At 41.1% G+C, this 27,969-nt stretch overlaps 2 protein-coding genes and 2 non-coding genes across 4 annotated transcripts in view; 1 reads left to right on the top strand and 3 right to left on the bottom strand.

Annotated features, from left to right (window-relative positions):
* Positions 1-2,812: 2,812 nt before the first annotated feature.
* On the bottom strand, positions 2,813-2,919 carry LOC112084730. The gene has a single exon (XR_002898391.1). It is a non-coding gene; the product is annotated as a small nucleolar RNA R71 (small nucleolar RNA).
* Positions 2,920-18,284: 15,365 nt separating this feature from the next.
* LOC112084771 lies at positions 18,285-18,391 on the bottom strand. The gene has a single exon (XR_002898432.1). It is a non-coding gene; the product is annotated as a small nucleolar RNA R71 (small nucleolar RNA).
* Positions 18,392-20,223: 1,832 nt separating this feature from the next.
* LOC112084561 lies at positions 20,224-24,840 on the bottom strand. Its single transcript, XM_024153712.1, has 6 exons — positions 23,347-24,840; positions 22,819-23,067; positions 21,740-22,371; positions 20,835-21,607; positions 20,556-20,681; positions 20,224-20,498 (listed from the first exon to the last, which is right to left on the bottom strand). The coding sequence occupies exons 1-6, from the start codon at positions 24,838-24,840 to the stop codon at positions 20,224-20,226; spliced, it is 3,549 nt and encodes a 1,182-aa protein (XP_024009480.1).
* A 1,978-nt stretch (positions 24,841-26,818) lies between these two features.
* Positions 26,819-27,969, top strand: part of LOC112084560 — a gene marked incomplete at its 3' end in the record, with an annotated part of 134,264 nt that continues 133,113 nt past the window's right edge. Inside the window, exon 1 of the mRNA XM_024153711.1 lies at positions 26,819-27,175. Within this exon, the coding sequence (XP_024009479.1) occupies positions 26,819-27,175 (357 nt within the window). The remainder of the gene's footprint in view (positions 27,176-27,969) is intronic.

Below are 27,969 nucleotides of genomic sequence, written 5' to 3'. Positions count from 1 at the left end.
TGTCTTTAGTTTGGAATTGCATTAGGTCCTAGAGAGTTTTGCACTTTTGGAGTGTTTACAGGTCATTTGGAGCTAATTGGGAGCAATTTGGACAAAAGACATGGAGAGACCATCACCTTATGTGCATCAGACTCGGACAAGTGTTATGGAGCCGACGATCCCTCAACTTTATCACCTGAGAAGGAGGGCGTTCACCAGGATTCAGCCTCCAGAGTCTTCATAAAGAATCAAGAGCCTCGAGTCTAGTTTCCAAAACTCTTTAGATCGTCCTATTTGGAGTTTTGAGCTGAAAGCTACGGCGATAAGAAGCAGTACATGTCTCGGAGCGGATAAAAGACCAAAGCAACGCGCATCAAAGAACCGGTGGAACGGAGCCCTTGCCGACGTCATCTGAACCCGAACCCTTTATCAAAGTTGGAGATGATAGAGGCACGGTCCCAGAACAGGTCGAATCATTGGATTTGGAGTCGTGAGATGAGAGTTAAGGAAGGCGAGAGACATACATATCAGCTAGACGTCTAAGAGTGGATAAGGTGCTAAGTGTCATGATTTGACACGGTGATAATGCCATGGCCTGAGCTTGGCCGTGGCATAATATGACAACTCTCGGGATTTGACATGGTCTTGAAGCACGGCCTTGGACCTGACCACGACAAGCAATGAAGATCTTTGACACGCCCATAATGTCATGGTCGGGATTTGACATGGTCTTGAAGCACGGCCTGATGTTTGGCCGTGGCAATCACCGAATCATCAACACCTCGCCACGCCCAACATGAAACGGTCCAGATCAAGAACGTGGCAATCCAAGAAGTGCATCACCCAAACCGAGAAAAGAAGAGACGTGGCCACTAGACATGGTATAAATCAAGCCATGGCAACCTTGATCATGAAGAATCTTTCCAAGAACTTTGACACTGTCAGTTTGCCACGGTCTGGCCAAGCATCATCTGACCGTGGCAAACCACACCACTATCCATCAAAGCCGGGTTAGGACCCAGTTTGTTCTGGGCTGACCCGGTCCGCGAGAGACACTATATATGCTTTTTAGGGTTTTTTTCCAAGGGTGGAGCTTGGTTTTCTCTCTAGTTTTCTTTCCTTTTTAGTGTAAAAACGAGTTTGTTAAGAGATATCTCAAGGATTTAATCAATCTAAGTCTGTTTCTTATCATCTCATCTTCTTATCTTTGCTTCTAATCATGATTAACATCACCTCTTGCAAAGGAAATGGTGTGTTCATCATGATTAGTGAGTAGTCTTCTTTTAAGCTTCTAAGTGTGTAGATTAGGGTGCTTAGATGTAGATTAATGATTGTTTAAGCTTAGATTCTCTTCTCCTTTCCTTAGTTAGCTGATCCTAATGCTAGATCTCTCATTATAAGCTTGATCTAGAACTTAGGCATTTCTCCACCCACAAGGTGTTTGATGAAATGCCTGAATGAGCTAACTTAAGGGTTTATGCGTTTTCATCATGGGAATGATTGTTAAATGCATGAATGACATATTAGAACTGTTTCTTAATGCTCATTGATTCATATTTAACAAATGATGATTTGGTTTGAAAATGGATTAGTGTAGAGGTTAGTGCCTTCATGAGAGAATTAATGTAGATTAGAGTTCTAAGTTAATTGGAATTTGATATCATGTGATGTTTGTTTTATCTTTCTGTATAAGATTCAGTCTTTCTTAGCTCTTATTTTGATGCACAAAGAGGCTGTCTGGTCATTTTAGACTTGGAACCTTATGCTTGTTGATTGGTTATTCATCTAATGGGAATTAGTCTTGAATTGGTAGTTAACAAAGGGATTTTTGTCATGAGAATGGAATTAATCTGATTTGGAAGTCTAGACTAAAGAATTGCAAGTGTTGCATTGTTTGCTTAGCATCATGAATTCACATTTAAAGCACCCTGATCAATGATCACATCTAGATGTTTAGCTTTCTCTTTATTTGAATTTGAGTGTTTGTTTAGTTTCTCTTGCTTGTTTAATTCTTAATTACTGCTTGTTCTTGTTTGCTTTATGTTTTTCGATCACCTTGTTACCAACTCATCTGCTTATTAGACTTGAATTAAGATAGCTCCTCATAGTTCTAGTGTCTAGAATCTCTCCATTTTGGATTGATACCTCAAGTGCTACAATGACATGAGTAGTTGAGGAATTGATCAAGGATTGAAAATTCCTACTATCAATTTGGCGCCGTTGCCAATTGGAGATTCATTCTACAATTAGGACTTTGGATCTTCTTGAGATCAAGTTATTTTCTTTTGTTTTACTGATTACCTTTCAAGTGCTGTCTTTGTTTTCAGGTGTATGAACACCAGAAGTCAAGCAAGGAGACAAAGAGAAAGAGCTGAGCACATTGAGAGGTTGGGTATGGATCAAGGGCAACAGGCTCATGGTGGTAATGGAAACCACCAGGCTCAGCAAGAGGGTCCAGCACCACGTCCAAGAATAGTTGTGGGAGCTGCTGATGAGGCCAATACTCAGGGTCAGAGATATGGGATTCAAGCTCCTACACCTGAAAACGATTTTGAGATCAAATCTGGCTTGATCAACATGGTGCAATCAAACAGGTTCCATGGCTTGGCATTAGAAGACCCATTAGATCACATTGACAACTTTGATAGAGTTTGTGAATCTAACAAAGATAAATGGAGTGAGTGAGGACAGTTTCAAGTTGAGGTTATTCCCTTTTTCTCTAGGAGACAAAGCTCATCAGTGGGAAAAGTCTCTACCTCAAGGATCAGTCACAACTTGGGAGCAATGCAAAAGTGCATTTCTAACCAAGTTCTTCTCTTCATCAAGAACAGCAAGGTTAAGAAATGAAATCTCAAGTTTCATTCAGAAGAACCATGAATCATTTTGTGAGGCTTGGGAAAGATTTAGAGGGTATACCATGCAATGCCCTCACCATGGATTCTCAGATTGTCAGCTGCTAAGTACCTTCTACGGAGGTGGTTTACCAAAGGTCAGACTTCTCTTGGACACAGCTTCAAATAGTAATTTCATGACCAAGGAAGTCAATGATGCCATGACCCTAGTGGAGAATGTAGCTCAGAGTGATGAGCTTTATGGATCAGACTTTGAAAGGAATTCAAGAGGAGCTGTGAGTGCTGAAGAGGAAAGGACAAGGAAAGACATCAAGTCTCTCAATGAGAAGCTAGACACACTTCTCTTAGCTTCTCATCAGTCAGCCAACTTTGTTAGAGATGTGAATCATGTGTTTCAAGACACATTTCAAAGGGAAGACATCACAGCTGAGGTGAACTTTGTAGGTGGCCAACAAGGTTACCAAAAGGGCTTTACCTACTACAAGAATCCCCCAAACCAGAACTTTTATCCTAAAAACACTCAACAACAAGGTTTTGTCTCTCCCCAACAACAAAGTCTCCAACAGAACTCAGAGAATAAGGATCAAGAAGTGCAGAACCTGCTCCAGCAAATCCTCAAAGGTCAAGCAAGTGGTGTCATAGACTTCAACAAGAAAATGGCAGAGATTAACAACAAGGTGGATTGCACTTATTCTGATCTTCTAACTCAACTTTCAACCTTGGCTTCCAAAGTCAAGACTCTAGAGAACAACAAAGGCCACTGCAGTTCTCAAGCTCAAAGATCTTTTCCAGGGACATCAATTGCACATCAAACAGAATACTGCAATGCAATCCTCTCAAATGATGAGAATCATGCTGCTGTCCAAGAAATTGAGGACCTTCTCCATGGCAATGTCTCAAGTGAAAAATGCCTGACAAAAGATGATGAGAACGCCATCATAGATGAGTTTGAATTCCTGTTCTGTGATCTCAATGAGGACATTGAGAAAGAAGGTGGGGAGGCAGCTTGTTTTGATATGAAAAAGAATAATTCTGAGATTGCTGAAGGAAAGGATCAGAGAATGGTTCAAGGAAGAACATCTGATGGAGTCTCTAGCACTGGCTCAACAAGGGTGAAACCCAAATCGATTCCCAAACTAGGCAACCTAGGAAAGTTCTCCATCTCATGCTATCTTGGAAATTTGAAAGTGGACAATGCTTTGTGTGATTCTGGGTCAAGCATCAGTGTAATGTCTTTAGACATTGTGGAGAGACTAGGGATCAAGAGTCTTAAGCATCACCCCATGTCAATTACCTTTGGAGATTCATCCTCAAAGAAGCCAAATGGAATCCTTGAAGACTACCCATTAAAGATTGATGAATGCACAGTTCCAACTGATTTTGTAGTCATGAAGATGAAAAAAACCAAAGAGCTACCTCTTCTGCTTGGAACTCCATTTCTGAACACCACAGGACCAAGGATGGACTTTGATACTCAAAGAGTGGTGCTTACTAAGGTAGATGATGAAGTATCTTATCTCCTTAAACCTCCTCTTGCTGGATTTTTGTGGGGTTATATCTGATGATTCTGATGAGTTGAAACACTATGAGATGAAGTATGTGGGGAGTATTGGAACTATAGAAGAAGCTCAACCCCTTGCATCTGTTGAGAAGAAGAAAGAATCCTTAGTAAGACCTGATCTTGAGTTTGAAGAAGATTCTTTAGTGATTATAAAGCTTGCTTGGAATATTTTTCTCCTACACTAAGTGAGAAGGAGGTCAGCAGCAACAAAAGCAATGGTTCAGGGTCTGATGAGAACATCAAATGATATAAGATTGGAATCACACCAAGTCTTATAATTCACAAGGTTGTCAAAGACAACAAGCTTTGCGGAAGTGGATATGATGGTGGGATGGAAGGTAGTGGATTTGATTGACTCTCTCAATCGATGGTGATTGACTCTCTCAATCTGTGAACGAAATAGATTGTTTGAATCTCACAAACAAGCTAAGTCGCAGCTTCTATAGAGCTAAGTGAATCACACACTTAATTCTAAAGAAAAAAGAACAATCTTTGCAAAGAAACACTTTGAAAGAAAACAAGAATGCTTAGTATATTTCTGGATTGAAAGGTGAGTTCTTGCAATGGACTAAGAGGAGCTTATATAATGCTCTTACACGTTCTAAAATGCTAAAGACAAAGAAACAAATCAAAACTAATCAAAAACTAGCCGTTAGGCTCTAAATGAGTGAATCTCGGCCAAATATGAAAATGCGATGATGCCTTTGTATCTGGACGGTTTTAGGGGATAAGTTAGCTTCTCTGGAACATTATTATCTTCATAAAATACTCCCAAGTCGTAGCATTCAAAGGAAAAGAGCCGTTGGAGAGTTATGGCTCCAAGTGTGAATGCATCTATATATGGCAAGTGAAGTTGCAGAAGGATCCGCCTGATCCTGTGAGTTCTGGTGCATGGTGGGACAATATTTGGACCCTCTGATTGGTAAGCGAAGTCTCCTGGTCGCCAAAGTCGGTTCTGTGTTGAATTAAACCGGTTGACTCTCATACTTGCCATAAATGGCTCCGGTTGGCTTAATTGAGAACTTAATTGGATCCGCCTGATCCAATGCATGTTGGTGCACCTTAGGATGTTGTAGAAAGCTTCTAGAAGTAACTCAGAGTCTCCTGGGCGCCACTGATATGTTTGAAGCCTCCAAAACCCGAAAGGTTCCAAATAAGGCAAGCCGGAAATCTTCTGGTTTAGAAATTGAATAACTTTCCAACCAAAACCGGTCTCGGTATGATTCCAGTTCTCCTGGATTCTCTGATGAATGAAGAATCCAAAACAAGCCGGTTCATAGCTTGATTCGTCCTTGTTGGTCGGAATCCTTTGATCAAGGCGCAAATGTCCAAATCGGGTTTGTTGGAGATAACCCGGTTTGTAAGCTGAATAACTCTTATGTCTGAACTCCAATTGGACTGATTCCAATTCCCCGCGTGCCTATGCTGGATCCAGATTGCATAGAAAGTGGTTTCATGTATTAAATCCTTCTGGTCTGGTTGGAGGGATTCAATAAGTGGTCGTATGTCTCCATCGGATCCTTTGAAGATCTGCCTGAGTGTATCTTCAATATCTTCTTCATGTGGAAAGCTTTTGGGATGATTCTTCTTCGTGGTATGCTCTAGACGTGATGAGTAAATATCCCAAATGTTTGTTGAGCTGGAACGGTCAGTATTGGTCTTCATTTGTGCTGAACAAAGCTCACATGTCTCCTTAGCTCGTCTTGGCTCCATGTTCTCATCTCCTTGTTCCTTGATTCCTTGATTCCTTGCTTCAGGTCTGATGATGACTTGATGTCCTCATCATATCCTCCCTCTTCAAGAAGTTGTCCTCAAAACTTGTTTACCTGCACATAGATAAGTCAAGTTAGTACCTTGAATTGTTTGAGGGTTCAGAGAAATACCTTCACTCATTGTGCGAGTGTAGCTTGGGCATGGTCGGTGTTGGGCATCTGGTGGTTCTTCTTTGATCAGAAAAGAAACAATGACACCTCTCCAATTTTGTTGCCGACTTCTTTGGGCAGCAAGTCGTTCACTTTGGTGAAATCCCCTTTTTCACACGTCATGTGTCCATTGAACCTTTGCAAATTAGAGTTTTGTTGATTCTTTCCTGTACCTGCAATTTCCTTGACACTTTTGACAAAGAACAAGTGTGTTATAGCAGTCATGGTATTACTAGAAACATAGAAACGTGATTCAGGTTGGATCATTTCATTAACTTTATGTGAAACCACAAGTTGCTCATAGTTTTGTGGTTCAATATAAGAAACGGTTTCTTTAATATTCTCACAGTTTTCTGGATTTAGCAGATTCTTTACCACAGACTTCAAATCATCAGAAATAAATGAGAGAAACGTGCTACTTACCTGATCAGAAGTCTCGGTATGTTCTATTTCCGTAGATGCAATGGCATTTGATTTCATCAGGTGATCTGGTGGCTCTGGTTGGATCAGAGTGAAGTTGGTAACATCTTTCTCAGGGGCAGACTGGCACATCTTTATCTCTTCATAGTGCTGCTCTCCATCATTTAAACCTGCATCCAAAACCTTTGGCAAAGACAAGCACATCATATCTGATTTAGAAATTTCACAATGTAACTCATCTCTTTCTACTTTCTAACTTCTTCCTTTACTGGTTCAACTGATGTAGTAATCTCTGATTTTCTGATTGGACAAGTCTTAGCAAAATGACCTCTTTGATGACATCTATAACAGATTTTGGTATCTATCTTAAGAGTTTTAGAAGACTTACATTGCTTTGCTTTGCCTTGTGGCTCAAGTGTCGGTTTTGTGCTTCTCTTGTGAACTGTGATTGGTGGCATTGGATTTGGTTTAACTTCTGTGGTTGCCACTGGTTTCTCAGCCTTTGACCTCTTTTCCAAAGTGCTTTGAGACACTTTCTTTGGCTCAGAACAGCAAGCTTTCTTTGACTTAGAAACAGGCTGCGGTTTTGGTGTAGACATGCATTTCCTTGTAGCTGTTTGGAACATTAGCCTCTTGGGAATGTAGCTGTGGTTGTGGGACTTCTGTACAAACTCTCTGTACATACGCTGCTTGAGATTACCCCAAGTGATGGTAGAATTATTATAATTGGCCACAACTTCTTCTTGTTCCCACCATTTAGTAGCTTCTCCAACAAGTGAGTCAAGTGCATATGAAAGTTTCTGGTCCTTGGGGATGTTTTGTGCCCTCATCATGTACTCCATTTCGCTCTCCCACTGTAGGTAAGCTTCTGGTCCTTGTTCATGACCTGAAAAATAGATGTGGCGTGGCTCACAATCTGCCTCATCATCTGTTGCTGTATCGTATGGGTCGTCTAGAGGTGTGTTGTTGACACTGGCATCATTTGGATATTTATCCTCCTCTTCAAACTTTGTTTCTCCAACCAAAGTATCTTCTGGATCTGCCTCATGGCTCCATTGGTCGTCATCAACATGGTCACCATCTCCTGAACTGATTTCAGAATCAGTTTCTTCTCTCCAAGTATCTTCTTCATGATCTTCTCCTAGATCGCTTTCAGTCTCTTCACACCAAGGCTTTTGGTATAGTTCGTCTTTCGGATGTTGTTCTCTTCCATGGGTGAGGAGGTCTCCACGTCCTGGTTCACCTTCATGGTCTTCTAAACTTATTTGAATCTCAGTCTCATCTCGCTATGTACTATCTTCTCCAAAATCACCTTCTTGGTCGGTTTCTTTTTCTCTAGACCAATTCAATTGATTGGCGTTGTTTCTTCTGTAATCTGGTGGTTCAGGATCAGCTCCTTCACCATCTCTTTCGTCTCCATATCTTGAATAATCATCTCCTGGCCATGGTGGGGATTCATAATCAGCTTCTTCATCGGACAACCATCCTTGGATTGAATCATCATATTTGTCTTCATTGAATCCTATGGACTCATCTTCTTCACTCGAATTCATGGTGGCTGCTCCTCAGCGATTATCTCGCAAAAGCAAAGAGAAAAAGGATGGGTCAAACTCGTTTTAGACAAGGAAAAGGAAAGAAGAAAAGTTGCCAAATTAAAACAATGGTTTCTTTACTTTTTTTTTTTTTCTTCAAACAGAATTTCGAAAATTTAATAACAAAAAGGAAAATCTTTAATTTCTTTTTTTTAATGAAAAAAATACAAAACTAAGAAATGAAACGAATCAATAGGACAATTTTTTTTTATTATATATATATTTTTTTTAAAAAAACTAAACAAATTCAAAAATTTAAATAACAGAAAAGAAATTTTAATTCTGGTTCAAGAACAAAAGGAAATCAAGAAAGAATTTTTTTTTTTAATAAAAATTCAAACAACAAGGAGTAAACTAACAAATGAAAGATTGCTGTATTAAAAACTCTTTATGGGGTTTTCTGAGATTGAAATCGACAAAGACCTTTTTATGGCTTTTATATTTATCAAAACAGTAGCAAAACAAACCGAACAACTTTTCTTTATAATTTTTTTTGTTTTAATAATGAATCAAAATAATGGAAACAGAACTGAAAACAAAAACACCTTTTTTTTGGATTTTCGATTTATGATGAAACAAAGCCTGAAATGAAATAACAGAAAACAAAAGACAAAGAACAAAAGCACCTTGATAGGAACTTGGACTCTGATACCAAATGATATAAGATTGGAATCACACCAAGTCTTATAATTCACAAGGTTGTCAAAGACAACAAGCTTTGCGGAAGTGGATATGATGGTGGGATGGAAGGTGGTGGATTTGATTGACTCTCTCAATCGATGGTGATTGACTCTCTCAATCTGTGAACGAAATAGATTGTTTGAATCTCACAAACAAGCTAAGTCGCAGCTTCTATAGAGCTAAGTGAATCACACACTTAATTCTAAAGAAAAAAGAACAATCTTTGCAAAGAAACACTTTGAAAGAAAACAAGAATGCGTAGTATATTTCTGGATTGAAAGGTGAGTTGTTACATTGGACTAAGAGGAGCTTATATAATGCTCTTACACGTTCTAAAATGCTAAAGACAAAGAAACAAATCAAAACTAATCAAAAACTAGCCGTTAGGCTCTAAATGAGTGAATCTCGGCCAAATATGAAAATGTGATGATGCCTTTGTATCTGGACGGTTTTAGGGGATAAGTTAGCTTCTCTGGAACATTATTAGCTTCATAAAATACTCCCAAGTCGTAGCATTCAAAGGAAAAGAGCCGTTGGAGAGTTATGGCTCCAAGTGTGAATGCATCTATATATGGCAAGTGAAGTTGCAGAAGGATCCGCCTGATCCTGTGCGTTCTGGTGCATGGTGGGACAATATTTGGACCCTCTGATTGGTAAATGAAGTCTCCTGGTCGCCAAAGTCGGTTCTGTGTTGAATTAAACCGGTTGACTCTCATACTTGCCATAAATGGCTCCGGTTGGCTTAATTGAGAACTTAATTGGATCCGCCTGATCCAATGCGTGTTGGTGCACCTTAGGATGTTGTAGAAAGCTTCTAGAAGTAACTCAGAGTCTCCTGGGCGCCACTGATATGTTTGAAGCCTCCAAAACCCGAAAGGTTCCAAATAAGGCAAGCCGGAAATCTTCTGGTTTAGAAATTGAATAACTTTCCAACCAAAACCGGTCTCGGTATGATTCCAGTTCTCCTGGATTCTCTGATGAATGAAGAATCCAAAACAAGCCGGTTCATAGCTTGATTCGTCCTTGTTTGGTCGGAATCCTTTGATCAAGGCGCAAATGTCCAAATCGGGTTTGTTGGAGATAACCCGGTTTGTAAGCTGAATAACTCTTATGTCTGAACTCCAATTGGACTGATTCCAATTCCCCGCGTGCCTATGCTGGATCCAGATTGCATAGAAAGTGGTTTCATGTATTAAATCCTTCTGGTCTGGTTGAAGGGATTCAATAAGTGGTCGTATGTCTCCATCGGATCCTTTGAAGATCTGCCTGAGTGTATCTTCAATATCTTCTTCATGTGGAAAGCTTTTGGGATGATTCTTCTTCGTGGTATGCTCTAGACGTGATGAGTAAATATCCCAAATGTTTGTTGAGCTGTAACGGTCAGTATTGGTCTTCATTTGTGCTGAACAAAGCTCACATGTCTCCTTAGCTCGTCTTGGCTCCATGTTCTCATCTCCTTGTTCCTTGATTCCTTGCTTCAGGTCTGATGATGACTTGATGTTTTCATCAGGGTCTCAAGACAAGAACCCAACAAGCACCAAATCATTCACTCTTGGGTCCTCTTCTCAAGTCTTAACTCTCACTCCATGGAAGTTTGATGGTGGAGCTGTGGAATACAAAGTTAAAGGCATTGGAGGATCAAAACCTTTTGCAAAAGTCAGGGCAATCCTCACACAAGAGCTCATAGACAAAGGGTCATCTGGTGTTCAAGAGCTGATGAACAGGGACCTACTGCTTGAATTCATGGACAAGACAAGCAGCATCAAAGCTCCTCCTCTCACTCACTAAGAAAAGAGTATGAAAAGTCAAACTTAGTGACTTAAAACAAAGTGCTCTTGGGAGACACCCCAAACTTATCCTTTGTAAATATTCTTTTTAATGCTTTCTTTTGCTGTTTTTAGGATGTTTTGATGTGTTTTGTATAGTGTGTTCAGGTTACAGATGACCTGGTGTTCTTTGGCCTCAAGGAATGGTGGACAAGATGCAAGGCAATGCAAAATTTGGCTAAGTTCACAGTTTGCCACGACCATGAATCACTGCTTGACCCAGGCGTGACATGAGGCTTTTTCTTGGATGCCAACCTTCGGTGATTGCCATGGGGAGATTGCCACGCCCAGAATTGAACCGTGGCAAGTTGAATTTTGAATAGACCACCATTCGGCTTTTGCCACGGGAGGAATGCCACGGGTAGATTCAAGGCGTGGTAACATGTTTTAAGGCAGCAGAACCTTCGGCTTTTGCCATGGTCTCTTTGCCACGGTCACATCCAAGCCGTGGCAATGTGTTAGAGGAAGAACAAAATAATGCCACAGGCTGTCCAGAGGAGATTCCAGACCGTGGCAACAGGGGGTGGCAAGAGGAACAATGCACAAAAACGAGCTCCAGCCCTCCCTACAAGCACGTTCAGATCAGTGCAAGGAGCAGCATCAAAACTAGGACACCTCCAGTGATGTTTAGCCTCCTGAGATTCACAATTCCACTACTCCCTTCCATCAAAAACAAATCTGGTAACACTCCAAACTCCTTGTACATATGCATCTAGTTTTTTATTTCTCATTTTGCATCTTTATTGCTTTTGCCTTTCACTCCTCTCTTATGCTTTTATAACACAAGGGACTGTGTTATTTAAGTGTGGGGGAGGGATTTCATGTTTACTAATCATGTTTATTTTGTTCTTATTTTCTTTTTCTTTTTTGCATCTTGAGTCTCATTTGATCATGCATCTCATCTAAGTGCATATAAAAACCAAAACAAAATAAAAAAAATCAGAAATTTTTTCAAAAAAATGTTCATTCTAGTTGCATTTCACATTTTTAGGATTGAGTCTAGTTGCATCATATAGGTTGCATCTTGCAGGGAGTAATGATAGGTTTTCCTAGAGAGTACACCACTTTGAGAATTTTGATTAAATATGCTTGTGAAATGACTTCTATGCTTGCAAGGCTTGAAATGATCTGAATCTGAGAAGCAAGTTTTAATTGAACTCAACTCTAATAAGTGAAAACCCTGAACTTGACTTGTATTTGGTGCATTGTTTGACTAAACTTGTGGATACCAATACACATATTTGAGCTAGAATCCTGTTTTTACCATCCTCTTCCTTAGCTCAAATAGCTGAATCTGCATAATAGATCAGTTTTCCTCACCCTGAACCCATCCTTCTTTCAAGCCAATTGTTTGTGTGTGATTGAGAGGCCACCTTGGACCAAACTTAGCAGAAAGTGTTAGGTTTAGGGCGACAAGGGCAAGTCTCATTGAGTGTCAAGTTCCATCATCAAAGAGCTGAGAGATTTGGCGAGAACTAAGTGTGGGGGAATACTTGTTGGTGAGTGGAAAAAGGAGAGATGAGTGGAAACAAAAGGAGAGTGGTGAGAACTAGGGGATAGAAAAAGAAAAGAAATCAGTCTTGGAAGTTTTGAGTCAAAGAAAGTGAACTCTAGTGTTTTGGAAAGAAAGAGTCTAGCCTCTAAGTGAAAGAAAAAAAAAGAAAAGAAGCCAAATAGCTCAAATGTTCTAAAAAAGAAAAAAAAAGAAGAGGCTAGAGGTTACAAAAGAAAGTGAAAAAGAGCTGTGTAAAGTTTGAACTCCAATACTTGTGTATGAAAAGGAAAAGAGAATCCCCAGTGAGAGAAGAATGAGTGTGAAAAGTAAGCAAGTGAGGAAACTTTGAGTAGAGTGTGGGGTGGGATGAGTCCTTACCCTTGTATGCATAGGTTGCCTTTTACCTTTAGCATTCTGCCAAAGTTTGGTCATTCATAGAGAGATCCTTTTGCTGCATTGAACCCACTCAGGCATTGATGAGATCATTTTAGTCTCATAACCTCACCCTAGCCAAACTCTGTTTGTTTAAACAATGCATCATTTGATCTACTTGGTAAAAAGCTTAATGAATGTTAAAGAGTTGAGGAATAGGAGAACTTGTGGAGATTACTGTTGAGTTGATACACAAAAGTATGGTTTTGCATTGCATATTGAGCATGAACTTTAATTCTCTTAGTGGTCACTTCTCTCAAAGAAAATATTAACTCCCATGCATTCAACCTCCCTCTCTCATTTGTTCTTGTTTGCTTGAGGACAAGCAAAGGACAAGTGTGGGGGACTTGATATACTCACATTTTGACATGTTTAGGATTGCATTTTTGTCCAAATATTGAGTCTCATGCATACATTTAGGTAGTTTTACATATATTTGTCTTTGCTTTTGTCTTTAGTTAGGAATTTCATTAGGTCCTAGAGAGTTTTGCACTTTTGGAGTGTTTACAAGTCATTTGGAGCTAATTGGGAGCAATTGGGACAAAAGACATGGAGAGACCATCACCTTATGTGCATCAGACTCGGACACGTGTTATGGAGCCGACAATCCCTCACCTTTATCACCTGAGAAGGAGGGCGTTCACCAGGATTCAGCCTCCAGAGTCTTCATAAAGAATCAAGGGCCTTGAGTCTAGTTTCCAGAACTCTTTAGATCGTCCTATTTGGAGTTTTTAGCTGAAAGTTACGGCGATAAGAAGCAGTACATGTCTCGGAGCGGATAAAAGACCAAAGCAACGCGCATCAAAGAACCGGTGGAACGGAGCCCCTGCCGACGTCATCTAAACCCGAACCCTTCATCAAAGTTGGAGATGATAGAGGAACGGTCCCAGAACAGGTCGAATAGTTGGATTTGGAGTCGTGAGATGAGAGTTAAGGAAGGCGAGAGACATACATATCAGCCAGACGTCTAAGAGTGGATAAGGTGCTAAGTGTCATGATTTGATACGGTGATAATGCCACGGCCTGAGCTTGGCCGTGGCATAACAAGACAACTCTCAGGATTTGTGGTCTTGAAGCACGGCCTTGGACCTGACCACGACAAGCAATGATGATCTTTGACACGCCCATAATGTCATGGTCGGGATTTGACATGGTCTTGAAGCACGGCCTGATGTTTGGCCGTGGCATCACCGAATCATCAACACCTTGCCACGCCCAACATGGAACGGTCCAGATCAAGAACGTGGCAATCCAAGAAGTTCATCACCCAAACCCAGAAAAGAAGAGACGTGGCCACTAGACATGGTATAAATCAAGCCATGGCAACCTTGATCATGAAGAATCTGTCCAAGAACTTTGACACTGTCAGTTTGCCACGGTCTGGCCAAGCATAATCTGACCGTGGCAAACCACAACACTATCCATCAAAGCCGGTCAGGACCCAGTTTGTCCTGGGCTGACCCGGTCTGCAAGAGACACTATATATGCTTTTTAGGGATTTTTCCAAGGGAGGAGCTTGGTTTTCTCTTTAGTTTCCTTTCCTTTTTAGTGTAAAAACGAGTTTGTTAAGAGATATCTCAAGGATTTAATCAATCTAAGTCTGTTTCTTATCATCTCATCTTCTTATATTTGCTTCTAATCATGATTAACATCACCTCTTGCAAAGGAAATGGTGTGTTCATCATGATTAGTGAGTAGTCTTCTTTTAAGCTTCTAGGTGTGTAGATTAGGGTACTTAGATGTAGATTAATGATTGTTTAAGCTTAGATTCTCTTCTCCTTTCCTTAGTTAGCTGATCCTAATGCTAGATCTCTCATTATAAGCTTGATCTAGAACTTAGGCATTTCTCCACCCACAAGGTGTTTGATGAAATGCCTGAATGAGCTAACTTAAGGGTTTATGCCTTTTTCATCATGGGAATGATTGTTAAATGCATGAATGACATATTAGAACTGTTTCTTAATGCTTATTGATTCATATTTCACAAATGATGATTTGGTTTGAAAATGGATTAGTATAGAGGTTAGTGCCTTCATGAGAGGATTAATCTAGATTAGAGTTCTAAGTTAATTGGAATTTGAGATCATGTGATGTTTGCTTTATATTTCTGTATAAGATTCAGTCTTTCTTAGCTCTTATTTTGATGCACAAAGAGGCTGTCTGGTCATTTTAGACTTGGAACCTTAGGCTTGTTGATTGTTTATTCATCTACTGGGAATTAGTCTTGAATTGGTAATTAACAAAGGGATTTTTGTCATGAGAATGAATTAATCTGATTTGGAAGTCTAGACTAAAGAATTGCAAGTGTTGCATTGTTTGCTTAGCATCATGAATTCACATTTAAAGCACCCTGATCAATGATCACATCTAGAGGTTTAGCTTTCTCTTTATTTGAATTTGAGTGTTTGTTTAGTTTCTCTTGCTTGTTTAATTCTTAATTACTGCTTGTTCTTGTTTGCTTTATGTTTTTAGATCACCTTGTTACCAACTCATCTGCTTATTAGACTTGAATTAAGATAGCTCCTCATAGTTCTAGTGTCTAGAATCTCTCCATTTAGATTGATACCTCAAGTGCTACAATGACATGAGTAGTTGAGGAATTGATCAAGGATTGAAAATTCCTACTATCATTCAGTCTACAGGGCCTTCTTCAAGATCCGAGATATTTGAGTCCTATTTCCAGAACGTTTGAGATCATTCAATTTGGAGCTATGAGCAAGAAGATAACGTTTCTGGAATGGACGCATGTCTAGAAGCCTCTTCCTGACCGTGTCAATGCAATGCGAAGATGAGCCCTCCAGGGAACCTTCCACTTCCCAAGCGCCGAAGGTTCCTTCACCAAAGTTGAAGATATCTGAGTACTCTTTCCACTGAAGTTAGAATCGCGTCATTTGGACCAGTATCCTGGAAGTTACTCTCCCCTGAATGTGAAGTGGTCCGAGGAGACCTGAATGCTGCGAATTAGTCTTGCGACTTGGTTAACTCGCAATGCTTGGAGATTAATGTCTAGGGGTTGAGCTGCGTGTTGAGATGTGCGAGTAAGGTATCACTGGGTAAGTTCTAAGGTTCCCGAGCAAGAAAAATGCTAAGTCCACAACCGTGCGACTTGAGCATGCGAGTTGGCCAAGCTTGGAACTGAGCCGCATGAAGACTCGCAATCTACACCGACTTGAGCATGCGACTTGGGAGTGATGGAGACCACTCCGCACATATCTCTGAAGGCCCCTACTACATGGTCGTGCGAGTTAAGGAGCAAAGAGAACTGAGCCGCATGAAGGTTCGCAAATCACACCGAGAGAGTAATGCGGCTGAGCTTACATGGGTTCTATCTCGTTCAAGCTTCTTTCTTTGGCTGTGCGAGTTAGGCATGCGACTTGGGACTAAAGGAGGACCAAGTCGCACATATATTCTCCCCAGATTTCGTCTTGGTCATGCGAGTTGAAGAGGAAGAAGACTGAATCGCACAAAGACTCGCAAAACACACCTAGATGGGCATGCGGCTGAAACTAAGGGACTTAAGGCTCACAAGACTGCTTCTTTGGCTGTTCGACTTGGGCATGTGTCTTGGGAGGCTCCTGACCAACTCGCACACTCGTCATTTTATCCATTAAAGCCGGGTCAGGACCCGGTTTGTTCCGGGCTGACCCGGTCCGTTTTAAAGACCTATATATAGTTTTTAGGGTTTTATCCCAAGGACTTAAGCTTTATTCCATAATCTCTTTGCCTCTTTTGTGTAAGAAAACTCCTTTTGAAGAGAAATATCTGATTTTGGGCGTTTTAATCAAGAGAGTTTGAGAGATCTTTGTGTTTAAAAGCTGTCTTCTTCTTAATCTATCATCTCCATCTTCATTTACACACTTCTAATCATGATTAACAACACATCTTGAAAAGGATCTAATGTGTTGATCATGATTAGTGAGTAATCCCCATATTAAGGTCTTAGATATGTAGATTAGGTTGCTTAGGTGGTAGATTAGTGAGCTTAGGGGTTAGATCATTCATATTCCATTCTCTACAACCTGTTCTTAATGCTAGATCCATACACATCATATGTGGTCTAGATTCTAGGCATTTCATGCACCAAAAGTGTTTGATGAAATGCGTGAACCAAGGTTGTTAGAGGTTTAAGTGTTATTCATCATGGGAATAATTGTTTATATGCTTAAATGACAGATTACACTGGTTCTCAATGCTTGTTGATTCATGTTTCACTAATGATGATTAAGTTAGAAACTGTTTTAGCATAGAAGTTGATACCTTCATGAGAGGATTAACTTAATTAATGATGTTTAAGTTGAATGATTTGCTTGATCACATGATTCATTAGCTCACTAGTTTAACACTAAAGGCACCCTAATGCACTATCATGTCTAAGACCTTTCTCATCATCATACACACATTCTCATCTCATTTAGCTCATTTACTTGCTTGTTAAAGTTGATCATTAGCTTTAATCCTTGTTTTTCCATTCTTAGTTGTCATTAATCATCAAAACTTCACTCATTTGGCTTGAATTAAGAACTGATACTGCATCTTAGTGTCTACACATGATGGATTGATACCCTTTGTACTGCAAAGTGACAAAAGGGATTGATAACCCCTCATTTAGAGCCTTGAAAACTCTAAGTTATCAATTGGCGCTGTTGCCAAAGTGTGATAGCATTAAGATTGTGTCATTTCTTGAGATCAAGCATTTTCTTTTGTGTTTTCTAATTTCTTTCAAGTTCTGTTTGTGAGTTTCAGGTGCATGAACACCAGGTCCAGATCAAGAAGCTTTGGTCCACCTTTCCCCTTAAACGACAACATTATTTTTTTGGTACCAAGGAGGAGAAGGGACATGCATGGAAGACAGATTGATCAGGCTGATATGGAAGATCAAAGAGAGCATGTGGTTGACATGGAGCAACCGGCTCAGGAGCAACCGGCTCAGGAGCAACAGCCTCAGGGTAATGGAGCTGGTAATGCAGCTGGTAATGGAGCTGGTAAAGGGTTACATCAGGGTAATGTTCATCAGGAACAGGTGCATCAACAGCAAGCTTATGTCCACCAGGGACAACCTCCAGCTCATCAGCAGAGGCATCAGGCCAATGTCCAGCAAAGACAACAGGTGCACCAACATCAGCCCTTTCAAAACTAGCAAAGGAGATATGAGCAGCCACAGGTCTATGTTGGAGAGAATGACAGGGCCAATGCTCATCAGTATGGAGCTGGAATTCAAGCACCACCTGTGCAAAACAACAACTTTGAAGTGAAGGCATCCTTGTTGAATATGGTCCAGAACTCAAAGTTCCATGGATTGGCAATGGAAGATCCCTTGGAACACTTGGATCAATTTGATAAAGTGTGTGAACTGACAATGATAAATGGAGTTTCTGAGGACAGTTTCAAGCTCAGATTATTCCCCTTCAGCCTTGGTGACAAAGCTCACCAATGGGAGAAGAACCTCTCAAGAGGCTCCATTCAAACCTGGGAGCAATGCAAGCATGCATTTCTATCTAAGTTCTTCTCCACCTTCAGAACAGCTAAACTGAGAAACCAAATCTCTAGTTTCACTCAACACAGCAATGAGAGTTTTGGTGAAGCATATGAGAGATTCAGGAGCTACACCAAGCAACGCCCACACCATGGGTTTAGTGAGGCTTCACTTCTCAGCACACTTTATAGCGGAGCTCTTCCCAAGATTAGAAACCAGCTGGATACTGCCTCCAATGGAAACTTTCTGGGAAAGGAGATTCATGCTGCTTTAGAGCTGGTTGAGAACTTAGCAATTAGCAATGATACATATGGAAAAGACTTTGATAGAGCCAATAGGAGTGAGAGCTCAAGCAGGGATCAGAGGTATGAGAAGGACTTTAAAACACTTGAAAGCAAGCTGGACAAGGTGTTATTGGCCACTCAAAAGCCAATGCACTTTGTAGGAGAGTATGAGGAACCTTCTCAAATCTCTGAGAACATCAGTGAAGAGGGTCTTACTCAGGAAGAGCTTAACCACATTTGGAATCAGAGGTTCCAAAGATATCAGTATGGCAATGCCAATCAGAACCTCTCTTACAGGAATCCCAATGTAGCAAACCCACAAGACCAAGTCTATCCCACTTCTCAAGCTTCACAGAACTTTGTTCCCAAGAACAACTTTCAAGGGTCTTTTCAACCCAAGAATCAGTTTACTCAGAATCAGGGTTTTGGTCAGCAACAGCAACCATTTCAGGGTTCTGGTTTCCGTTCACAGCAGCAGCAAAAGGCACCACCAGGGTTTGATCCACCACAGTTCCAACAACAAGGGCCGGCTCAACATCAGTTTCAGCCAACACCGGTTCAGCAGCAGCCACAGATGGGGTCAGATATGGTTGGAATTCTGCAACATCTGCTTCAGGGTCAACAGGTACTTTCAAGCCAATTTGCATCCATGCAGCAGGACATCAAGGAATTGAAGCAAAACCAGGAATCTAGCTCAAGGATCCAAGGCCAACTACCTGGAAAGCCTGAACCCAACCCCAAGGAATATGCTAAAGCCATTACACTGAGAAGTGGCAAGGAGCTACCTGGTATTGAGCACAACAATGTGATCATTGAGGACAATGATCAAACTGAGGGGGAGGCAGCCTTAAAAGATGATCAAGTTGCTGAAGGATCAAGGAAAGAAAAGGGTAAAGAGGTAGAAAGGGAACCTGAATCAGAAAAGATATATGTCCCACCACCTCCATACCAACCCCAGTTCCCATTTCCAGGGAGATTTAAGAAGCAGCTTGTAGACAAGGCAAGAGCTGTATTTGAGAAAGCACTCAATGAGACACCACTCACAATGCCTCTCATTGATGCATTTTTAATGATGCCAAAGATGGGTAAGTTCTTAAAGGATGCTATTCTGAACATGATAGACTCCTGATCGTGATGAATGAGTCCTGCCCCTTGATGCTCTTCGTGTGGTTGAATTGGTGATGCGGAAGTGATGATTTGGTTTGGTGAATGATCTGAACGATGGGGGTGAAGTGAAACTTCTAAGGATTGCGGATGTTCCTTAGACTTTCGATGCTTAATTCTTCTAGGATATTACACACCAAGAGAAGAATCAAGTTGAATAGATATTACACACTATTCGGATCAAACAACTAGAGAGAGTTTTAGAAATAAGAAGTTTGATGAAAATAGAATGAAGAGTCAAGTACAGAATATAAAGAGAAGGGGGAAGAAGGAGAAGAGTCATTTCGGTCAAGCATAGAATTTAAGAGACATGCCTCGAAAATTCATGCACATAAAGACCAAGTTTGAATAGAAAGAAGATAGAAATAACACTAAGGAAATTCAAATTGAAACAAGAAGAGAAGAGGGCCGAATGATGACAATGGGCTGAGGTAAGAAGTATGTGGCCAAGCCTCGTTAAAAACCTCTCTTGGAAAACCCATTGGGACAAAACCAAGAGGAGGGTAAAAGAGCACAAGTCCACACACCTCCATTGTCATCGCTTACACGGCTTGAATCACAACCAATGTGGCTGGACAAGCTTCACTTCTAAGGCTGGCCTGAATGGTAAGTAGATGGTTGTTGATGACTTTATTGAACTCTTTTGCTCTTGACCTTGTCATGGGACCATTGGGGACGATCAATGCTTCATCATCTTCAGCTCCAAGCTCCACGGGTTCAAGCTGCGGTTTAGTTCCATGCTCCAAGCTCTCCATGCTTTCCATGCTCACATCAGGCTCTCCCACTTGAAAAGGATTTGTCCTCAAATCCAACTCATCTGCAATAAAAGGAACAAGATCAATATTGTTGAAAGTATTACTCACGTTATACTTACCTTGCAAATCCAGTATGTAGGCGTTATTGTTGATCCTTTGATGCACTTTAAAAGGTCCATCCATTCTTGGCATTAGTTTAGACTTTCTTTCATTGGGAAAACGGTCTTTCCGGAGATGAATCCAAACTAAGTCTCCTTCCTCGAAGATAAGTTCCTTGCGGCCCTTGTTAGCATACTTGGCATATTGTTTTGTCTTGTCCTCTATATTCTTCCTTGCCGTCTCATGGATTCGCTGAACCAACTCTGCTTTCTTTTTTCCATCTGTACTACTCCTTTCACTCAGAGGCAAAGGCATCAAATCCAAAGGAGTGGTGGGATTAAACCCATAAACAATTTGAAATGGTGAAAATTTAGAAGCAGAATGTATGGAATGATTATAAGCGAATTCTACATGTGGTAAACAATCTTCCCAAGCCTTTAGGTTCTTCTTGATCAGCACACGCAAAAGTGTGGATAGGGTTCTATTAACTATCTCGGTTTGACCATCAGTTTGGGGGTGGCAAGTAGCGGAGAATAACAACTTAGTTCCTAGCTTAGACCAAAGCGTTTTCCAAAAATAGCTAAGAAACTTGGTGTCTCTATCAGATACAATGGTCCTAGGCATGCCATGTAGACGTATAACTTCCCTAAAGAACAGTTCGGCTACATGCTTAGCATCATCGGTTTTATGACATGGAATGAAATGCGCCATCTTAGAGAATCTATCCACCACCACAAAGATTGAATCCTTACCCGTTCTAGTTCTAGGCAATCCTACTACAAAGTCCATTGAAATGTCATTCCAAGGATGCAAAGGAATAGGGAGAGGAGTATACAAACCGTGGGGTTGCGACTTAGCTTTCGCTTGTTTACAAGTTGAAAATTTCTCACACATTTTCTCAACATCTCGCCTCATATGTGGCCAATGAAAGTGATCTTGCATGACTTGTAAAGTTTTAGACACACAAAAGTGTCCCATTAATCCTCCACCGTGTGCTTCCCTTAGAAACAAATCTCTCAAAGACGAGTTAGGAACACACAAACGGTTATCATAGAACAAGTATCCTTCATGCCTATAATATTTCCCAAATGCAAATCTCTCACAAGCAGCAAATATTTTTCCAAAATCAGAATCATTCTCATAGAGAGTTTTAATGTGTTCAAAACCAAGTAACTTGGCATCCAAAGATGAAAGTAACACATACCTCAGGGACAATGCGTCGGCCACGACATTGTCCTTACCTTTTTTGTATTTGATGACATAGGGAAATGTCTCAATGAACTCTACCCACCGAGCATGCCTCTTGTTAAGCTTTTGTTGTCCCTTGAGATGTTTTAGAGACTCATGGTCGGTGTGGATCACGAACTCCTTTGGCCAGAGATAGTGTTGCCACGTTTGTAAAGCCCTCACCAAAGCGTAGAGTTCCTTGTCGTAGGTTGGATAGTTAAGTGTCGCTCCTCCTAGCTTTTCACTTAAATAAGCTATAGGCTTCTTGTCCTGCATCAACACAGCACCAATACCAACACCCGATGCATCACATTTGATTTCAAAAGTTTTAACAAAATCAGGTAGGGAAAGGATAGGAGCCTGAGTAAGTTTCTCTTTCAAGGTTTGAAATGCTTCTTCTTGAGCCGTTTCCCACTTAAATCCAACGTCCTTCTTGATAACTTCAGTAAGCGGAGCAGCCAAGGTGCTAAAGTCCTTAACGAATCTTCGGTAAAATCCCGCAAGTCTATGAAAGCTCCTCACTTCTCCTACAGAGGTTGGACTAGGCCATTCTTTAATTGCTTTTACCTTCTCTTCATCCACTTTAACACCATCTGCACTCACAACAAAACCTAGGAAGACCAAGTTATCCATTCCAAAAGTACACTTGTTCATGTTGGCATAGAGTTTCTCCGTTCTAAGCACATCTAACACCTTACGCAAATGCTGAACATGATCTTCTAAGTTTTTGCTATAAACTAAGATGTCATCAAAGTAAACAACCACAAAATGCCCTATGTATGCTCTAAGAACATGGTTCATTAATCGCATGAATGTACTAGGTGCATTTGTAAGCCCGAATGGCATCACTAACCATTCATACAACCCTTGCTTAGTTTTAAATGCGGTTTTCCACTCATCCCCTTCCTTCATCCTAATTTGATGATACCCGCTTTTTAAGTCAACCTTAGAAAAGATGCAAGACCCATGTAACTCATCTAGCATATCATCTAATCTAGGTATGGGATGGCGATACTTAACCGTTATATTATTGATGGCTCTGCAATCGACGTACATCCTCCAGCTTCCGTCCTTTTTAGGTACTAGTAGTACGGGCACAGCACATGGACTCATGCTTTCACGGATGTGTCCTTTCTTCATGAGTTCCGTGACTTGCTTTTCTAGTTCCTTAGTCTCCACGGGATTAGTTCTATAAGCTGGTTTGTTTGGCAATGAGGCTCCCGGGATAAAATCGATTTGATGTTCTATGCCTCTAATGGGTGGTAATCCCTCCGGATTCTCCTCAGGAAACACATCCCTATATTCCTGTAATACATGTTTAAGAGTGCTAGGGATTTCCTGCTCAGGGTTAGTGATACTCATAAGCGTTTCTTTATAAACAAAAAGTAAGTTCGGTTTATGGAGATCACTTCCCTTTGGGATATTCGGCACAATAGCAAGGTTAGATGGTTTGATAGCTTTCTTTCTACCCATCTTCATGACCAACTGATCCTGGTAAACCTCATGAGGGGTCATAGGTAGCAACACGGTTTTTCTTCCTTTGAACTCAAACTTATGCCGATTCGTGAAACCATCATGCATAACCTGCCTATCCGATTGCCATGGTCTTCCCAACAGTATATGGCTAGCTTCCATTGGCAAAATATCACATAAGACCTCATCCTCATATTTTCCAATTGATAGAGGTACCTTGACTTGATTATCCACAGCCATTTTGCCATTTTCATTCAGCCACTGCAGCTTGTATGGTTTCGGATGCTTGATTACTTGCAACCCAAGTCTCGCAACCATAGTCTCGCTAGCAACGTTTGTACAGCTTCCACCGTCAATGATCACGCTGCAAATCTGATCCTTAACCAGACACCTTGTATGGAACAAGTTCTCTCTTTGTTCTTGCTCATCAGATTTTGTGATGACACTCAAAGCTCTCATGGCGACTCCCACCATCATTTGTCCTTTAGCGGCTGATTCATACTCTTCCTCCGATGATTCATCCTCAAGTTGTCTTTCCTTAGGCTTCTCATCTTCAGATTCAACTTCCCCATTTGCCATGATGATCATAACCCTCTTGTTGGAGCATTCACTAGCATAATGTCCAATGCCGTGACACTTAAAGCACTTAATGTCTCTTGTCCTTGGTGCAACGTTAGTACTTTTTCCTTTAAGATCCACACTCTCAACCTTGGGCTTGACAAACAGCTTGTAATCTCTTGAAGTTCCAGACTTCACTTCTCGGTGATAGCTAGATTTTTCCGGAACAAAACTCGACTTGGAGCTTCTCCTTTTAAGTTGTTTTTCGAACATAATTGCCTTGTGCATCATTTCCTCTAGCTCCTCATAATTTTGAACCTCCAATTTGTCAGCAATATCTCGGTTTAATCCTCCCATGAATCTAGACATGGCGGCTTCTGGATCGTCTTGAATATCAGCTCTTATCAACAAAGTTTCCATCTCCTTGAAATACTCTTCAACGGTCCTATTGCCTTGTACCAAGTTTCTCAGCCGATGGTGTAGCTCTCTATGATAGTGACTTGGCACGAATATTTTCCTCATAAGATGCTTCATCTGATTCCAAGTCTCTACTGGAAAATCTCCTACACGCTTCCTAGTGAGAGTTAGCTGATCCCACCAACTTAGTCCATACCCGGTGAACTCGGTAGGTGCAACTTTGACTTTGTTCTCTTCAGTGTACTCATGACAACTGAAGACGAGTTCCATCTTCTTTTCCCATTCAAGATACTCCTCAGGGTCGTTGCTGCCTTGGAAAGAAGGAATACGAACTTTCACTCCAGCTAGATTATCCCTAGGAATCACTCGCTCATCTCTAGCACTTCTTCTTCGTCGGTGACTACTTGTCTTAGAAGAATGACTGTAGTAGTCGGAGTGATGGCTAGCATCTGCTTGACTTTGCTTATCACGTTCCTTACGTGCTCTTCTCGAATTTTCCTGATCAAGTTTAAAGGCCTCTAACTGCTGAGCCACTAATCTGGCTACCTCGGTTGCGATAGTCTCATTCATTTGCTTTTGGTTGACGCTATTGCTTCCTCTTTCATCTTCTTCCAATGGTGGCGTTACCATCCTGAAAATCAACACAAAAGAACCCCAGTCAAGTGTTCTTTGGAAGAAATCGCAACACAATGGATCAAACAAAGGAATAACTCTTCAACTACCACAAGAACCTACTAGCGACTGTTCAGAGAAATGGACTCGGGAAAAATATCAAAACACATCCAAAAATTCCGATTTCAATTTTAACAGAAACTAGACTCAATCTAGGTTCGAACACAACTGGTTTCACGATTTTTGGATCAGTATTCGATTTTAAACAATTCTAACAACCTGGTGCTCGGAAACAGATAATAACACAGTTTTCTCAAAAACGTTTTGATTGATAATGAAAAGTCACAAACGAAATCTTTTTGATTCAGATCGACACAACCTGCACGAAGCAGCTCTGATACCACCTGATAGACTCCTGATCGTGATGAATGAGTCCTGCCCCTTGATGCTCTTCGTGTGGTTGAATTGGTGATGCGGAAGTGATGATTTGGTTTGGTGAATGATCTGAACGATGGGGGTGAAGTGAAACTTCTAAGGATTGCGGATGTTCCTTAGACTTTCGATGCTTAATTCTTCTAGGATATTACACACCAAGAGAAGAATCAAGTTGAATAGATATTACACACTATTCGGATCAAACAACTAGAGAGAGTTTTAGAAATAAGAAGTTTGATGAAAGTAGAATGAAGAGTCAAGTACAGAATATAAATTGAAGGGGGAAGAAGGAGAAGAGTCATTTCGGTCAAGCATAGAATTTAAGAGACATGCCTCGAAAATTCATGCACATAAAGACCAAGTTTGAATAGAAAGAAGATAGAAATAACACTAAGGAAATTCAAATTGAAACAAGAAGAGAAGAGGGCCGAATGATGACAATGGGCTGAGGTAAGAAGTATGTGGCCAAGCCTCGTTAAAAACCTCTCTTGGAAAACCCATTGGAACAAAACCAAGAGGAGGGAAAAAGAGCACAAGTCCACACACCTCCATTGTCATCGCTTAGACGGCTTGAATCACAACCAATGTGGCTGGACAAGCTTCACTTCTAAGGCTGGCCTGAATGGTAAGTAGATGGTTGTTGATGACTTTATTGAACTCTTTTGCTCTAGACCTTGTCATGGGACCATTGGGGACGATCAATGCTTCATCATCTTCAGCTCCAAGCTCCACGGGTTCAAGCTGCGGTTTAGTTCCATGCTCCAAGCTCTCCATGCTTTCCATGCTCACATCAGAACAAGACTAAAGAGCTTCAAGGAATGGTGGTACTAAGTAATGAATGCAGTGCCATCATTCAGAAAAAGTCCATTCCAAGAAAGTTGACTGATTCAGGGAGTTTCACACTCCCTTGTGCCATTGGGCCTCTGCTATTTTCTAGATGCCTCTGTGATCTGGGAGCATCTGTCAGCTTGATTCCATTCTCCATAGCAAAGAAGGTTGGCTTTAGAGTGTTCAAACCTGCAAGGATCTCTCTTGTCCTTGCAGACAGATCAGTTAGGTTACCTGTTGGGATGTTGGAAGATCTGCCTGTCAAGATAGGTGATTTTGAGGTTCCAACTGATTTTGTGGTGCTAGAGATGGATGAGGAACCAGTTGATCCTCTTATCTTGGACAGGCCATTATTGGCCACAGCAGGAGCTATTATTGATGTGAGAGGTGGCATCATTGAGCTTCTACTTGGGTCTGAGAAGCTTAAGTTTAATGTGAATGAGATGATGAAGAAGCCCACCATAGAAGGTCAATGCTTCTATGTGGAGACAGTGGATGAGTTGGCTGATGAGTTGCTTGAGGAACTGAATACTGATGATCCTCTTCAAGCTGCTTTAACCCAAGAACAAAGAGACCATGGGTTCTTAGCAGAAGAAAGTGAAGGGTACAAGCTGTATTTGGACAATGCTGAGAACTTGGTCCTGAGACAAGGTTTTTGGAACTGGAACAAAGCGGCCCTGAGGTCTTGGATATCAGAGGATCAGACACAAGCCAAGGAGCAGTCCAAGCAGTCATGGCCATGGGTTCCAAGGTGAAGGAGCATGCTAGGCTGTTTGAGCAAGATAGCTTCAGTGCTGATTGGGATGAGTCTAAGGCACCTCAGCTGGAACTCAAACCTCTTCCCAAGGGGCTCAGGTATGCTTTCTTTGGTCTCAATGACTCTTATCCTGTCATTATCAATGATATGCTGTTAGAGGACCAAGAGCATAGGTTGTTAGGAGAGTTGAGGAAACATAGGGGAGCCATTGGCTACTCTCTGGATGACATTAAGGGTATCTCACCCTCCCTATGCACTCATAGGATTCACTTAGAAGAAGAGTCAATGTCATCCATAGAGCACCAAAGGCGCCTAAATCCCAACTTAAAGGAGGTAGTGAAGAAAGAGATTCTCAAACTCCTAGAGGCTGGGATAATTTACCCAATCTCAGACTCTAAATGGATTTCACCAGTCCATGTGGTGCCCAAAAAGGGGGGAATGACAGTAATAAGAAATGAGAAGGATGAGCTAATTGCTACTAGAACTATAACTGGACACAGAATATGTATAACCTATAGAAAGCTCAATGCAGCCTCTAGGAAGGATCATTTTCCTTTGCCTTTTATTGATCAGATGCTAGAGAGGCTTGCAAACCATCCCTTCTTTTTTTTTCTGGATGGCTACTCTGGATTCTTTCAAATCCCCATAGATCCAAGAGACCCAGAGAAGACAACATTTACTTGCCCTTATGGCACATTTGCATACAGGCGCATGCCTTTTGGTCTCTGTAACGCCCCTGCCACATTCCAGCGTTGCATGATGCATATATTTTCTGACATCATTGAAGAGAAGGTGGAGGTGTTCATGGATGATTTTTCTGTCTATGGCTCCTCCTTCTCCGATTGTCTCTCTAATTTGTCACAGGTGTTGGAGAGATGTGAACAGCATAACCTGGTGTTAAATTGGGAGAAATGCCACTTCATGGTGCAGGAAGGGATTGTACTTGGGCATAAGATCTCTGAGAAGGGCATAGAGGTTGACAGAGCAAAAGTGGAAGTGATGGTGAATCTGCAAGCTCCCACTTCAGTCAAAGGGATAAGGAGCTTCCTTGGGCATGCAGGGTTTTACAGAAGATTCATCAAAGATTTCTCAAGAATAGCCAGACCCTTGACAAGGCTGTTGTGTAA

The sequence above is a fragment of the Eutrema salsugineum genome, unplaced genomic scaffold (assembly GCF_000478725.1).
Source record: "Eutrema salsugineum unplaced genomic scaffold, Eutsalg1_0 scaffold_4, whole genome shotgun sequence".
NCBI lineage: Eukaryota > Viridiplantae > Streptophyta > Magnoliopsida > Brassicales > Brassicaceae > Eutrema > Eutrema salsugineum.
This window is presented reverse-complemented; position numbering and strand designations above follow the sequence as displayed.

Excerpts from the sequence above, each read along its gene's own strand:
- LOC112084561 (XM_024153712.1), bottom strand. The coding sequence starts at position 24,840 with ATGGTAACGCCACCATTGGAAGAAGATGAAAGAGGAAGCAATAGCGTC. Across the intron at positions 21,608-21,739 it reads GCCGACGCATTGTCCCTGAG|GCATGAAGGATACTTGTTCT; the intron begins GTATGTGTTACT and ends GAAATATTATAG. Across the intron at positions 20,499-20,555 it reads CTACATACTGGATTTGCAAG|ATGAGTTGGATTTGAGGACA; the intron begins GTAAGTATAACG and ends CTTTTATTGCAG.